This window comes from Lonchura striata, chromosome 10 (genome assembly GCF_050655825.1).
Source record: "Lonchura striata isolate lonStrDom1 chromosome 10, ASM5065582v1, whole genome shotgun sequence".
Taxonomy (NCBI): Eukaryota; Metazoa; Chordata; class Aves; order Passeriformes; family Estrildidae; genus Lonchura; species Lonchura striata.
This window is the reverse complement of record NC_140712.1, coordinates 25,011,184-25,025,511: the sequence shown is the minus strand read 5'-3', so window position 1 is coordinate 25,025,511 and position 14,328 is coordinate 25,011,184. Positions and strand designations below refer to the sequence as shown.

At 63.5% G+C, this 14,328-nt stretch overlaps 3 protein-coding genes across 4 annotated transcripts; all 3 read left to right on the top strand.

Annotated features, from left to right (window-relative positions):
- Positions 1–1,368: 1,368 nt before the first annotated feature.
- On the top strand, positions 1,369–2,360 carry LOC110476692 (protein shisa-like-1). Its single transcript, XM_021541853.3, has 2 exons — positions 1,369–1,815; positions 2,003–2,360. Exons 1-2 carry the CDS (start codon positions 1,505–1,507, stop codon positions 2,220–2,222), a joined length of 531 nt encoding a protein of 176 aa, XP_021397528.3. The 5' UTR covers positions 1,369–1,504; the 3' UTR covers positions 2,223–2,360.
- A 257-nt stretch (positions 2,361–2,617) lies between these two features.
- UNC45A (unc-45 myosin chaperone A) lies at positions 2,618–8,974 on the top strand. 2 transcript variants are annotated; one of them, XM_021541811.3, is made up of 20 exons: positions 2,618–2,756; positions 3,050–3,208; positions 3,579–3,615; positions 3,701–3,876; positions 3,971–4,063; positions 4,275–4,442; positions 4,632–4,800; positions 5,039–5,209; positions 5,313–5,484; positions 5,652–5,952; positions 6,113–6,207; positions 6,322–6,463; positions 6,628–6,768; positions 6,938–7,065; positions 7,247–7,313; positions 7,484–7,597; positions 7,694–7,809; positions 7,900–8,017; positions 8,100–8,255; positions 8,426–8,974. In XM_021541811.3, the coding sequence occupies exons 1-20, from the start codon at positions 2,745–2,747 to the stop codon at positions 8,684–8,686; spliced, it is 2,796 nt and encodes a 931-aa protein (XP_021397486.2). In that variant the 5' UTR covers positions 2,618–2,744; the 3' UTR covers positions 8,687–8,974. The 2 variants fall into 2 exon arrangements, with proteins under 2 accessions (XP_021397486.2, XP_021397487.2); XM_021541812.3 differs by lacking the exon at positions 3,050–3,208 and having other exon boundaries at positions 2,719–2,756.
- Positions 8,975–9,020: 46 nt separating this feature from the next.
- RCCD1 (RCC1 domain containing 1) lies at positions 9,021–14,022 on the top strand. Its single transcript, XM_021541852.4, has 7 exons — positions 9,021–9,203; positions 9,601–9,949; positions 12,605–12,726; positions 12,895–12,999; positions 13,121–13,273; positions 13,412–13,441; positions 13,647–14,022. Exons 1-7 carry the CDS (start codon positions 9,047–9,049, stop codon positions 13,787–13,789), a joined length of 1,059 nt encoding a protein of 352 aa, XP_021397527.3. The 5' UTR covers positions 9,021–9,046; the 3' UTR covers positions 13,790–14,022.
- The last annotated feature ends 306 nt before the right edge of the window (positions 14,023–14,328 follow it).

The following is a 14,328-nucleotide window of genomic DNA, read 5'->3' as shown; positions in this document are numbered from 1 at the left end:
GGCCTCTGAGGCAGGCAGAGACCAGCTTGAAGGTCTGGCCAGGCACCTGTGAGAGTCTGGTGGCATGGCCAGGCCCAGCTGTGCTTGGAGGCAAGCAGTGCCTGGTGCTGGGCAGGAGCCAGGGGGATGGGAGTCAGTTCCTTGTGCGGGCAGCAGTGCCTGGGTGAAGTGCGGGAGTGCCTCCCCCAAACCCAGAGCCTTTAGCCCCTTTTCAGAGTGAGCCTGGCAGTCCGCTCTGCTGGGGCTGCAGTGGCTGAGTCGCAGGTAATTGCACCATGTCACCAGAGCATCCTCCTGGTTGCTGTGGGAACCACAGGTCATACTTCCTGGCCCCTTGGGGCTACTTATTCCCAACGGCCAGCAGGGAGGGCATTGGGAAGGACTGGGTGAGGTGGGGAACTGCCTCAGCTCTGGCTTGGTTGGGTTGGACTGGATGAGCTTAGAGGTTTTCTCCAACCTAAATGATTCTGTGATTCCACGATTCCTGCACAACCCCCAGCACATCCACATCCCATGGGTTTGGCCCCTGGAAGCTCAGCACCTCACAGCACTTGCCCTGTGCCCTGGCCTGGTGCAGCGCCCTTTCAGGGACTTCCCGGATGGGCCCATGTGCCCAAGTGGGGCCCTGGACACAGCAGCTGGTGCCATGCATCCAGCTGGGAGTGGAGCCTGCTGTCCTGCTCCTGGCCCCAGAAGCTCATTAGTGATGCTCCCGCCCCCAGCCCAGTCCCTGTGGGCAGAGTGAGTGCAGGAAGCTCTAATGGCTCTGAGCGGCTCTTGGTGGAGGCTGCGATGGAGGCGGGAGCAGGAGGGGCTGTGGTTTCTGCCTCCACTGGAGCCAGAACTGCCTCTGCCTAGGGCTGGCTGAGAAGATGCTGGCCGGGCACCTGCTCCAGCTGCTCCTTACCGCGGCTCTGTTCCCCAGCATCCTTGGGACAGGTACAGCCCCATTCCTGCCCCTCCTATTCCCTGAACCCATCCCTGATGGGGCCTTGTCCCTTGAGGGTTGCTCCCCGACAGCCCAGAACAGAGGTTGGGGGTCTGTGCTGGGAGGCAGTGGCCTGCAGTGAGAGGTGGTGGTCCATACTGGGGATGGTGGCTCAGGTGTGGTGGTGCTGGGGCTACTCCTGCTGCAGCACATCTGCGGTGTCCAAGTGCTGTTCCCACAGGGTCACAGGGAGGGGTTGAGCACGGGGGCTGGGGGCTGACCTGATGTCCTGGGCGTTTTCCCCTCCTCTCTGCCACCAGCACCGCCCCTGCCCACGTTTGCCCTTGCCGAGGCCTTGGTGAGCACCGGAGGTCACAGCATACACAGGGCCATGGCACCAGAAGGCAGTGCCAGGGGAGCTCTGCTCCGCCACTGCTGCCTCGTGGGGTGTAGCCTGCTCTGAGGGCCGAGCCGGGTAGCCCTGTGCCAGGTTAGCCAGGCTCCCTGGGGCTGGGGAGCCCTCAGCCCAGGCCAGCCCAGCCCTGCTGGGACTGGGAGTCCCTGCTCTGCTGCATCATGGCAAAGAGCATGTCGCTGGAGCCTGTCCTACAGGCACTGCACAATTCCTGTGTTCTTCTTCCCTGTCCTCTCCAATGCGTGCTCCCCGCTGCAGTCTCGGTGCAGAACCTGCACCTCTGCGAGGGCTACGTGGGCCCTGATGGCCGCTTCCACCCCGGCTTCTACTGCCCGCGGCTGACCGACCCCCCCGGCCACCGCTACTGCTGCCAGCCCAGCCTGGACACTCTAAAGTCCTGCTGCTCTCAAGTGGCCCTGGAAGCCCTCACTGGAGTGAACCTCTCCAGCCTGGCTAGCCCTGGTCTACTCCGGTGAGCAGGGCTGCAAGTGGCCATGCTGTTGAGGATGGGGGGCCCTGGGGACTCCTGGCACACCCCCAGGGGCTTCTCCTGGTTGCTGGGGCAGGGGCTGTGGTATCTTTTGAAGCCCTCAGGGGGCCCCGGATGGCCCTCCCCAGTACCAATGGGGCTGCCCCTCCTGAAGTGCCCCACCCTGCAGGAACCCGCTGGCCCTGCCTTTCGTGGGGCTCTATGGGCTCCTTGTCCTGCTGCTTATGGCCATCGACCTCTGCCACTTCTACTGGACCCGACGGTGCCACCTCGGCCGCCTGCTGCCCCGCGCCTGCCGCGTGCCCCGTGGGCTCCCGCGGGGGCAGCCGGCCGGCGCCCGTCCTTCGCACCGTGTCCCCCGCGGGACGCGCCCCGGCCGGGGCTGCTGAGGGGCGGCCAAGGGCAGGGCAGGGCTGTGCGCAGGGGGGACGGCACCCTGGGGGACGGGGGGTCACGCTCATCCCGGGGTGCAGCACGGGGGGTTTGGGGGGACCCTCGATCTGCGGGGCTAAGTACGGGGTTAAGTACGGGGAAACACTCACACTCCGGGGCTAAGTTCGGGGTTAAGTACGGGGGGACACTCATACTCCGGGGCTAAGTTCGGGGGCTGTACCGGGAATACTCGCACTCCGGGGCTAAGTACGGGGGGGGGGGACACTCGGGCTCCGGGGCTAAGTACGGGGTCTGTACCGGGGGATACTCGCTCTCCGGGTGCAGCGTGGCGGGGGATGCGTGGCGGGGACACGCGGGGACACACGCCGGGCTGCCGCCGGTCGGTGCTGGCACCTCCGGGCCGCGGGGCGGCGCTGCAGGCTCGGCCCGCCCGCCTCCGGCCGCGCCCCGTCACGTGGCAGGGGCGGTGGCGTCCGGGTTCCCCAGGCGATCGGCGGTGACGTCACGGGCGTGGCGCGATGGAGGAGCCGGTGAGCAGGGCCGGGCGGGGCCGGGCCCGGGGGTCCCTGTCCCTGGGGGTCCCTGTCCCGGGGGTCCCTGTCCCGGGGGTCCCTGTCCCAGGGGTCCTGTCCCGGGGGTCCCTGTCCCGGGGTCCTGTCCCGGGGGTCCCTGTCTCCGGGGTCCCTGTCCCGGGGTCCCTGTTCCTGGGGGTTCTTGTCTCCGGGGTCCCTGTCCCGGGGGTCCCGGTGGTGCCTGTCCCGGGGGTCCCTGTCTCGGGTCCGTGCGGGCCCGGGGCTGTGTCCCAGCCGGTGCCCCTCGGCAGGTGACGGCGGAGCAGCTTCGGGCGCGGGGTAACGCGCTGTTCCAGGCGGGGGATCACGGGGCTGCCCTCGCTGCCTACACGGAGGCTTTGAGCCTGAGCGACACCGCGTCCGAGCGCGCCGTGCTGCACCGCAACCGCGCCGCCTGTTACCTGAAGCTGGTGAGCGCGGGCGGCAGCGGCCCTGCGGCCTGCAGGAACCTGCCCGGCTGGCTGGGGCTGTTCTCAGGCAGTCACAGTGTCTCTGATCTCTTGCAGGGAATCTTTGTCTGGGGCAGGGGGTGAACACGAGGAACTTTAGGGGCTTGAGGAGACCAGAAGTGCCTGAAAAGCTCTGGGGGCTGTAGGGCTCCCTGGACACCTTCTGAGGGCTGTACTCTGGGAAAGACAGGGTGGGAAAAACACTGTGCTGGCTCCCTGTCTACAGTAACGCTGTTCTCATCCTGTCCCCAGTCCCCAAAGTTAGGGGTGTAGGCTGTGTGGGGCCTGTGCCAGCAGTGCTCAGGCATTTTTCTCTCCTATCTCTCCACAGGAAGATTACACCAAGGCGGAGGCTGATGCGACTAAAGGTACTGTCCGTGGGGCTGGGGGACCAGTCCCTGAGCTGCCCGTGGGGGCAGGCCCCGGGCTCTGCCACTGACCCCTTGTGCGCAGCCATCGAGGCTGACGGCCGGGATGTGAAGGCGCTGTTCCGCCGCAGCCAGGCACTGCAGCATCTGGGCCGCCTGGACCAGGCCATCAGGGACCTGCAGCGCTGCGTCAGCCTGGAGCCCAGGAACAAGGCCTTCCAGGAGGCCCTGCGCACCCTGGGCAGCAGCATGCACGACAAGGTTGGCAGGGAGGACTGGGGGTGCCGGCCCGCTGTGGCTGTGGGCAGCAGGAGAAGCTGGGGAGGACTGAGCCACTCTTTCTGCTCTGTTGCAGATGAAGGCCATGTCCTGCACGGACTCGAAAGTAGAGCAGATGTTCCAGATCTTGCTGGATCTTGAAGAAAAGGATGCGGACAAGAAGCAGAAAGTCTGAGCTCAGGGAGCGGGGCGTAGTGCTGTGGCTGGGAGGAGAGGAGGGGAGGATTGTTGCCCCTGGGCCAGCGGTGGCTGAGTGGTGCTGCCTGGGCTTGCCCTTGCCCCCCTCAGAATGCTCCCCAAGACAGGGCTGGAGGGTGGGTGCCTGCAGCTGCTGGTGCACAGCGTGCTGCCATGACCCAGACAGAACACTCCTTCCCCAGGCTGCGCAGAACTTGATCGTGCTGGCACGAGAAGAGGCTGGAGCAGAGAAGATCTTCCAGAGTGACGGTGTGCGGCTGCTGATGCAGCTGCTGGACACGGCCAAGGCTGACCTGATGCTGGCAGCCCTGCGCACACTGGTGGGACTGTGCTCCGGCCACCGCTCTCGTGTAGGTCCCACCACACCCTATGGCTGGGCCCAGGGCAAAGCTGGGGAGGCTGCAGAGTGTCAGACAGGGGAGCTCTGAGCTGTTACCTGCCAGGCCTGAACTTGTGAGAGGAAGCCATCCTGATAAGGGGCGGGGAAACGGCCAGGCTTTCCCAAGGCCTCCGGAAGACAGGTGTGCTTGTACCTGCAGACCACAGCCATCTTGGCAGAACTGGGGGCACCCCGTCTTGCAGCGGTGTTGGGAGTGGAGCATGAGCAGGTGTCCCTGGCTGCCTGCAACCTGCTGCACGTGATGTTTGACTCCCTGAAGGAGGGGCTGCAGAAAGACTTCCGCGGGAAGGAGGATGCAGTGGTGCTGGGTGAGTGTGGGCTGCCTTGGCTGGCTGTTGTATGGGGAGAGATGCAGGTAGGTGCAGAGGTGCCATGGGGTTTTTTGCTGCTGCCCTGTCACTGCTCCCTGCAGCAAAGCTGGGCTCTGATGCAGGGTTAACAGGAGGCAGAAGCCCCTGGTCATGGCAGCATCTCTGCCAGCTGTGCTGCAGTGGGGGTGAGGCTGTGCCCAGGGTGCTGACTGCTGGGGACTGTCTTTTTTGGAAGATTCCTCCAGGGACCTGAAATTGCTGATCAAGCACCTCTTGGAGCTGCTAGTGGTGGAAGGGGCCTCAGCACATGGCCGTGACAACGCCCTCAATCTGCTTATCAAGGTGGTGCCCAGGAAGTCACCAAAGGAGACCAACAACAGCCTGAGCCTCTGGGTGATTGATCAGGGTTAGTGGAATGGCTAGCAATGTCCTGCTGGGGCATCGTGCTCCTCTGCCTCAGGTCTGCTCATGCCACTGCGCCCCTCACTGGGCTGTCTGACCTTTCCCAGGCCTGAAGAAGATCCTAGAGGTGGGCAGCACAGTGTGTGGCAGCGCGGGCAGCCTGCCTGTGACAGAGAACAGCCGGATGAGCACCTCTGTTCTGCTGAGCAAACTGTATGAGGACCTGAAGTGTGATGCCGAGAGGGAAAACTTCCACCGTCTGTGTGAGGACTATGTGAGGTGAGCCAGGGTATCCTGGGAGTGACGGGGGTTTTGTCACCTGCAGCCTGGCAGCACCTGTCAGGGGGTCAAAGCTGACTGGGGACCTGCTGTGGGGGGCGTCAGCAGGTGGGGCAGGAAGAAGCAGGTGGATCATCCTGACCCTTTCTGGTGGTCTTTCCCTGAAGGAGCTGGTTCGAGGGGCACGAGCTGCCGGGAAAGCTGCGGGCCATTCAGACAGTGTCATGCCTGCTGCAGGGTCCCTCAGATGCAGGGAACAGGGTGCTAGAGCTGGAGGGGATCATGGACAGTGTGCTGTCCCTCTGCGCCTCTGTCTGCGAGGCCCACCAGCTAGTAGCGGTGGAGGCGCTGATCCACGCAGCCGACAAGGCCAAGCGCGCCTCCTTCATCACGGCCAACGGCGTCAACCTGCTCAAGGAGATCTACAAGCACAGCGAGAGGGACAGCATCCGCATCCGTGCCCTTGTGGTGAGCACGGTGGGACAGGGTGGGACAGGGCTGAGCCCTAAGGTGGGCTGTGGGTGCGGGACCACCGCTCACAGCGCTGCTCCCCACTGCTGTGGGTCCAGGAGACACATCAGGTTGCCTACATTCATTCGTGCTCCCACACTTCTGTTCCTGCCTGCAGGGGCTCTGCAAGCTGGGATCTGCTGGAGGCACGGACTTCAGCATGAAGCAGTTTGCTGAGGGATCCACCATGAAGCTAGCCAAGCAGTGCCGCAAGTGAGCGGGGCCAGGTGTGGGGGGTGGCAGGTGGGCAGGGTGCCCCACAGCTGGGATCCCTGCAGCTGGGCTGTCTGCAGCCCCCACAGCCAGGCTCAGGGACCCCTCTCCCAGGTGGCTCTGCAACGAGGCGATCGACGCGGGCACGCGGCGCTGGGCTGTCGAGGGCCTGGCCTACCTCACCTTCGATGCAGATGTTAAGGAGGAGTTTGTGGAGGACAAGGCAGCAATGCAGGCCATGTTCCAGCTGGCCAAGGTGCATACCAGGAGCTGTGGGATGGGCACCCTGGCACCAGGGAAATGTGCTGGAGCAGGTGTGGGGCTCATGCTCTGAGGGGGATGTGTGGGAGAAGCTGGTGGGCTCCAGTCCTGGCTGCTCCTTCCTGCTGTGAGTGTGACAGGTGCCCACTGTCGCCACAGTCAGAGGACAGGAGTGTGCTCTATGCTGTTGCCTCCACGCTGGTGAACTGCACCAACAGCTATGACCATGAGGAGCCGGACCCGCAGATGCTGGAGCTGGCCAAGTATGCCAAGCAGCACATCCCGGAGCAGCACCCCAAGGTGAGCAGGGCATGGCTGTGCTTAGGGGGAGAGTGGGAGAGTGGGTGGGTGGGACACAGCCTGGGGTCCAGGTGGGGACACGGTGTCCTTGAGGCCCACAGGGGTGGGGTCGGGCACCTCACCAGGTGCTGGTGCTCCTGAGCCAAGTGTGACCCTACCTGTGGGACAGGACAAGCCAGAGTTTGTGAAGCGGCGGGTGCGGAAGCTGCTGGTGGCTGGAGTGGTGTCAGCTCTGGCCTGCATGGTGAAGAGTGAGAACCCGGCGCTCACCAGCTCCTGCCGGGAGCTGATCTCCAGGTGCGGCCTGCCGGGGACAGGAGGGAGCTGGGTTCCCAGGCTGCTGGCATCCTGTTGGTGAACTTATGTGCCTGAGGTGAAGGCCAGCTTCTGGACAGTAGGGGGGATGTCCAGGAGTCTGGTGCAGCCTGGGCCCACTGTGACTATCAAAGTGCTGCAGCAAGTCCCACTTGGTCCTTAGAGTGTTCCTGGCACTGGTGGAGGAGGCAGAAGACCGGGGTGGTGTGGTTGCTCAAGGAGGAGGCAAGGTGAGAGTATGGACCCTGCTGTGCTCCAGGGGTGCTGGGGCTTGGGGGAGCTGGGGCTCCGTTGTTAACAGGGCTGCACTGGCTCCCTTGGACATGAGGCTGGGTAAAGCTGTGGCTGCCCTGGGTGCTGTGGCCTTGGCTGCAGGACAAACTGCATTTTCTGCCCCCAGGCTCTGATCCCACTGTCCCTGGAGGGCACTGAGGTGGGGCAGACCAAGGCAGCGCAGGCCCTAGCAAAGATCACCATCACCTCCAACCCGGAGATGGCATTCCCTGGGGAGCGGGTGAGTGCTGGGGCTGGGGGCTGGGTCTTCCAGGCAGGGGCTCAGGTGGGAGCAGCAGTAGGCATTCACTCAGTCCCATGTGTTGTGTCTCCACAGATCTATGAGGTGGTGCGGCCCCTGGTCAGCCTCCTGCACCTGCAGCGCACGGGCCTGGAGAACTTTGAGGGGCTGATGGCCTTGACCAACCTGGCTGGCATCAGCGAGAGGCTGCGGTAGGTTGGGGGAAGAGGGCAGTTAGCTGTCCCCTTGGGCCTGGCAGGCTGCCCTGGTCAGGGAGCGCTCACTGCCCTCTTACTTTCCAGGCAGAAGATCCTGAAAGAGCGGGCTGTGCCCATGATTGAGGGGTACATGTTTGAGGAACACGAGCTGATCCGGCTAGCCGCAACTGAGTGCATGTGCAACATGGCCATGAGCAAGGAGGTGAAGGCTGGGATGGGCTGGGGTCTGTGCTGGACTGCTGGACTACCACACCCCCCTGATCCCTCCTCTTTCCCCTGTGCAGGTGCAAGAGTTGTTCCTGGCTGAGGGCAGTGACCGGCTGAAGTTGATGGTCCTGTACAGTGGGGAGGAGGATGAGAAGCTGCGGCGGGCAGCCTCCGGGACCCTGGCCATGCTGACTACCCTGCATCCCCCCATCTGCAAGCGGATTCCCCAGGTGGTGAGTGCACCCTAACAGAGTACCCTGTGTCTCATATTCCCTCCCCAGCATGGGAACTCTGGCCTCAGAAGACAGGGAAACTTGGGCCCAACTCTGAGATGGGTCTGTAGGGGGGAAGCTGGGACCCTTCTCTTGGGGTCCATGATGATGTTGGCCGCACTCCCCTGCAGACGGTACACTGGCTGGAGATCCTGCAGGCCCTGCTGCTGAGCCCCAGTGCGGAGCTGCAGCACCGTGGTGCCGTGGTGGTGATGAACATGATGGCAGCTGCTCGGGAGGTGGCCGAGCAGCTCATCGCCAGCGAGATGCTGGAGATCCTCTCTGTGCTCGCCAAGGACAAGGACAAACCGCGGGTGGCCCAGGCGGCCCAGGAGAGCCTGGCACATGCAGTGGCTCATGGCCTCATCAAGCCCAACCCCGACCATGCCTGAGAGCCCCGGGGCTCCACACTGCTGCACACGCTGCCGAGGCCGGAGCTCACACGCTGCTCTCTAGCCGGCCCTGGCGGGTCTGGCCGCACGCGGAGCTGGCTCAGCACTGCCCGGGGCTGGGGCCACGCTGCCCCCGGCGGCGCCCGCCCGGTGCCCGGGCCGAGGGGGAGGACAGGGCTTGCCGCTGCCTTTGCCACCGTCTGCCTTAGCCGGGAGGGCCGAGCCGGGGCGGGAGCGGCGCGGCGGAGCTAGCCCCCCCGGTAACACTAAAGCTGCTCTTGGACCACGGCCCGGTCTCCGTCTGTCCGTCCGCCCCTCGCCGTCATCTCCGGCCCCTCCTCTGCCGGTGCCGCCCCAGCCATGGCGGCGCCCGCCGGTGTCTGGCTCGCGTTCGGGTTCAGCCCCGAGGAGGCGGCCGGGGAGCCGGGCCCGGGTCCGGGCCCGTGGCGGCTGGAGGCGGGCCCCGAGGGGATCTCCCGCGTGTGGCCCGCCTGGAGCTACGTGGTCGTGGAGACCGGTGAGCGCCGCCGGCTCGCGGTCCCGTCCCTCGGGGCCGGAGCGGCCCTTGGCCGGCCCGTGCCCGCTTCCCCCGGGATGGCCGGTCCCCTTCCCACCGTGCGCGGCCGCGCGCGGCTCCCCTGTTCGTCTTGTCCGCCCCTTCCCGCGGGATGGAACCCCCCAGCCCTGCCCCCGCGCCGGTTCCCCCGGGCTGCTCCCCGCCGGTTCCCCCGGTGACCGTCCCGTCCCGTGCCCCCGGACCCCGCGCTGTCCCCGTCCCGTGCCCCCAGACCCCGCACCGTTCCCGTCCTGTGCCCCCAGACCCCGCGCCGTTCCCGTCCCATGCCCCCAGACCCCGCGCCGTCCCCGTCCCGTGCCCCTGACCCCGGCGGGTCGCTGAGGTGCCGCCGCGGCAGGCGCGGGGCTGGAGGTGCGGAGCGCGGGGCTGCGGCGGCGGCTGCCGGGCTGGGCCGAGGCGCTGCCGTCCGAGACGCACCTGGTGCTGCGGGGCGCGGCGGCGGCCGGCGCCTGGCGGCGGGCGGCGGCGCTGGACGGAGCGCCGCGGGACGAGCCCGCCTGGAGCCGCGCGCTGCCGCCGCAGCCCCGCCAGCCGCTGCCGCTGCTGCCCGGCGGCTTCGCCACGCCGCGGCCGCCCTTCTTCACCGCGCTGCCGGCTGGCGTGCGGGCCCGGCGGCTGGTCCTGGGCACGGAACACGCCCTCGCACTGGGCGCCGCCGGGGAGGTCTTTACCTGGGGCGGCGGCAGGTGAGCAGGGCTGTGGGGACACGGGTGCGGGAGAGGGACGGCAGCGGGTGGGCCTTCAGGAGCTCCAGGACAAGCACTGTGCTGGTGCGATGCAGAGAGAACGATGGGGATGCAGAAGGGGCACAAGAGCACAGAAGGAATGTGGGGGAGATGGGGTGTCTTTCGGGGGCATGCAGGTCAGAGGGTGTCGGAATGGGGGTCACCTCAGGGGCTGAGCCCCCATTAGCCTGTGCACACTGCCTGGGGCCAGGATATGCCTCCTGACTTTCCCATGGGGGTGGACTTGGGAATGTTACGTTACACCTGAGAGAAGTATTGGGGTACCAGCTGCAGGTGCCCAGTGCTCATGCACATGCTGATGGAATCTGTCCCTCACCAGAGCCAGGTCCCCCTGGCGCAGGCATCCCAAATCAATGGCTACTCCTGGGGAGTGCTGGCCTGCCCATGCCCCTTTTCTCGCTGAGTCCACCCTTGCTGTCCCCATGGGTAGCCCTGTCTCCTCTCTAGGTCTCTGGCTACTGACTCTGGCCTCTGCTCTGACTTTTGGCTCCCAAAGGACAGTCTCCGAGGACATTTGGGGTATATGACCATCAAGGTCCCTGCCCTGTCCCTGCTCCTCTGTAACTTGCCACACAACACCTGCTGGCAGCAAAGCTCTTGTGTTTCTGAACTGGAGATTGATTCCATCAGTCTGTGACAGTTCAGTGCCAGGTCCCTCTGGTACAGTGGGAGGGCAGTGAACCCCTTGGGAAGAGCCTCCAGCCCATGTCCTCCAGCAGGTGAACTTTGGTGCATTTAACGTCTGGTGCCACTGCTCAGTTTATTCTCACAAAGGTGTTTCTTTCTGTATTTCTTTTGGTTTAGAGTAAATTCTGGGAGGAAATTTCTGAATGGAGTTTTTTAGAAAATAAATTCAAGTGGCCCCTCCCCTAAATTGGTTCAGGAAAAGATTTATTTGGAGAAAAGTGGAAAACTGTTTATTTAATAAGCAAAGTATTCACAAGTATAAAAAATGAATAATATTAAACAAATAAAAAATTTTGCTGTTCTAAAGAGATGGCATATTTAGAAAGCTTTTTTTGTGAGGTGTAGGTTGGCTTGCTTAGTCTTTTATTAGACTGTCTGGCTATGGAATGCAGCATCCTAGGCTTTGGCAGGTTATAGGTGTGAGCTCTTGGTGTTCTTTTGGATTTTCAGTTTAGAGTAGGTTTGAACAGTTCTGAGAAAAAGAAAAATCATAGTCTAGGGAACTTCACAACTCAGCTAGCTAAAAAAAACTAACTAAAAAGCAAAGGAGAGCTTTCTCCTGCTCTCTGTTTGTGCTGCAGACAACACAGTCTAGGAGAAGGATGTGGGGGAGTGAGCGCAGTTTTTGAAAACAAACTTCATTTCTTTTTTCCCTCTTTCACTCTCAGAACCAGTGTTAAAAGCGCAGAGCTTAATATCCAGCATAAACAGAACAGATTACTGGGGATATAAGCATCATAAAGTCACTCTAGGACAGTTGCTCACTAGGGGGTTGCCTGTGCATTTGCTGCCCCAGTCAGCAGCTTTTCCCAAAAGGTGTGGAGAGCCCAGTCGCAGGTCCCCCTGCCCGGGATCCCTGCGTTCGGCTGGTGCGTGAGGAGGCTTGGCCACAGGAGCAGGTTGTTCTCATCTGTGGAGTGGAGGGTTGCTGTGTTCCTCTTTGCTGCTTAGGGAAGACAAACCCAGCGCTGATCATGTGTGACAGAGCTGCGTGCCCTGGCCCAGAGCCCTCCCTGATCTCATTGCTGAGGAACATTTCGCCCCGGTCCCTGCTCCTCGCCTGCTGGCTCCGGGCTAGCTGGTAGCAAACACAGCTCATGGCAACCATGACACTCAGTTTACGTCAGCAGTTGTTGCTTTGCAGACACTACGGTATTTAGTTCTTCCTGCCCTCCCTTCAGAGGAAAGGTTTCTACGTGAGGGGATGTGTACTTGAGGATTAACTTTCTTGGAATTTGGTTATTCAGCACAGCTGCAACTCCTCTCACACCAGTGTGTCCCACAGTGTGACAGCTGTGCTGTGTGATAGCCAGGTGCTGGCCCAGCCACCCGTTTGGAGTCCCTCTCTTGCTGCTGGCTGTGGGCAGCATTACCCTCTTGTGATGGAGTGCCCAGAACCACTTTCCTGTTGCAGCATGGCCTTCCCTGCCCCTCAGCTTCCAGTGTCTGTTTGCCTCAGTCCTCTGCAGGTTTCCCATATGGAATGTGAAGAGCCGTTCCAGTGGCATGCATCAGCACAGCTGTTGACATTCCTGAGCTGTCACGCTGAAGCTCCCCAGAGCACCACTCTGCAGTTGAACTGCTCCTCTCACCCCTGCAGCTCCTGCCAGCCCCTCCTGCTTCTGCCCCATCTTTGACAACTAAAGCCTGGTGCTGTGTCCCCCTGCTGCCCACACACCCCTGGCTGTAACTGTGGTGGTCTGCTGCTGGGCATCACTCTCTCACTGGCACTTGGCTTTTCCCTCTTGCTGGGGTTGGTTCTTCTGCTCAGCCGTGGTTGTTCCCTCAGCTGCTCTGGCTCTGCCAGCCTGGTGCTGGGTTGGTGGCAGCAGGAAGGGCTTGGTGGGGACTGTGGGCAGGAAGCAGCGGGCTGTGTGCGTGTCTGTCTGTCCCTCTGTGTCCCTGCAGGCATGGGCAGCTGGGCCACGGGCTGCTGGAGTCTGAGCTGCAGCCGCGGCTGGTGGAGGCGCTGGCCGGGGTGCCCATGCAGGCGGTGGCGGCTGGCGGGTGGCACTCGGCCAGCGTGAGTGGTAAGGGCCGGGCTGGGCTGGCAGCTTGGCGTGCTGCTGGCAGCACATGGCCCTGCTGGGGCCTGCCTTGGGGAGCGTGGGCTGTTGGTGTCCCTGGAGCACCCAGTGCTGCCAGGGAGCGCGGCCCAGGGCTGAGCTCTGCCTGGTGTGTTTCCCCCCACCCTGCAGAGGCTGGAGACCTGTACGTGTGGGGCTGGAACGAGTCAGGGCAGCTGGCTCTGCCCTCCAAGGCGCTGGCAGAGGAGCGAGCGCGAGATGAGGACGTGGGCACAGGTGAGTGCTGCTGGCCAGGCTGAGGCCAGGCTGGGCCGGGTTCCTGCACAGCCTCAGCAGCTCAGAGCAGGGCCAGCACGGTTTGAGCCTGTGAGCGATGCTGCTGGCACCTCTTCTGCAGGGAGCACTGAGCTGATGCCCCACCGGGAGCAGCAGGCTCCCGAGGATGCTGCATTCATCTCCATCCAGGCGTTCCCGGCACTGCTGGACCTGCCGCAGGACCTGGAGGTCAGCGCGGTCAGCTGTGGCTCCCGACACACAGCCGTGGTCACACGTGAGTGTCCAGCGAGGCAGAGGTGCTGAGAGGTGCCAGGGCTCCCCAGGACCCACCTGGCAGTGCCCCGGGAGCAGGGGGAGGGCTGTGGGGATGGAGCTCAGTGGGTGCTGCCTGATGGTGCTGTCCCTGTTGCAGGAGGCGGGGAGCTCTACACCTGGGGCTGGGGTAAGTGGCACCTCTGCTTTGGGACTGTACAACCTGCCGGGAGCAGCTTCTGATTCCTGTTGTCTCATCCTTGGCTCTTCTGTCGCTGTACAAGTTCCATCTCTGCTGGGGACTCTTGTGTCCCTTCCTCACTCCCCACACACACCAGGAGCGATTGCCCTGTGAGGCCCCAGGGCCACGTTATGCCGTGACTGTGTGTCTGCAGGTAAATATGGACAGCTGGGACACGGGAACAACATCAGCTCTGACCAGGCACGCCGTGTCGAGCACCTGGTGGCCAAGGGGTTGCGTGTGGAGGAGGTGGTATGTGGGCCCTGGACCACCTATGTACGTGTGCAGGAGCCATGAGGGCCCCAGGACCCATGGGTGCTGCCAGAGTAGGATGAAGGCAGGCTCTGCAGGACCGGCTCCAGGACCGCTCCATCCTCAGGGCCAGGGCAGACAGCCCCCTGTAGCACAGGATGGGGCTGAGTTAGCCCACAGTGACCTGATGGACGCGCTGCAGTGGGGCTGCAGCTGCATCAGGGCCAGGGACACCCTGGGACAGGCTGGATGTGTTTATTAAATTCACTTTTCTGTAAGGGCTGCAGTGTTGGTGTGTGCGAGATACGTTCCAGCACAGCCGGCTCCGGTGCAGCCGTCCTGGGGCGGGCTTTGTGTGACCACGGTGGTCACTCAGGGATGTTTGTCAGAGCGGCGCTGGCACAGAACTGAGGCCCGTTCTGCTCCTTTGGGGGTGCAGAGGAACTTGTGAGGGGCTGGGACACACAGCTGGAGCCGGGGACCCCCACCTGAGCCCGGAGGTGCCCCAGGCCGTGCGGTGCCACGGGCAGGGCGGAGAAGGAGCGCTGGGGATCCGGGCGCTGCGCTGGGGATCCGGGCGCTGC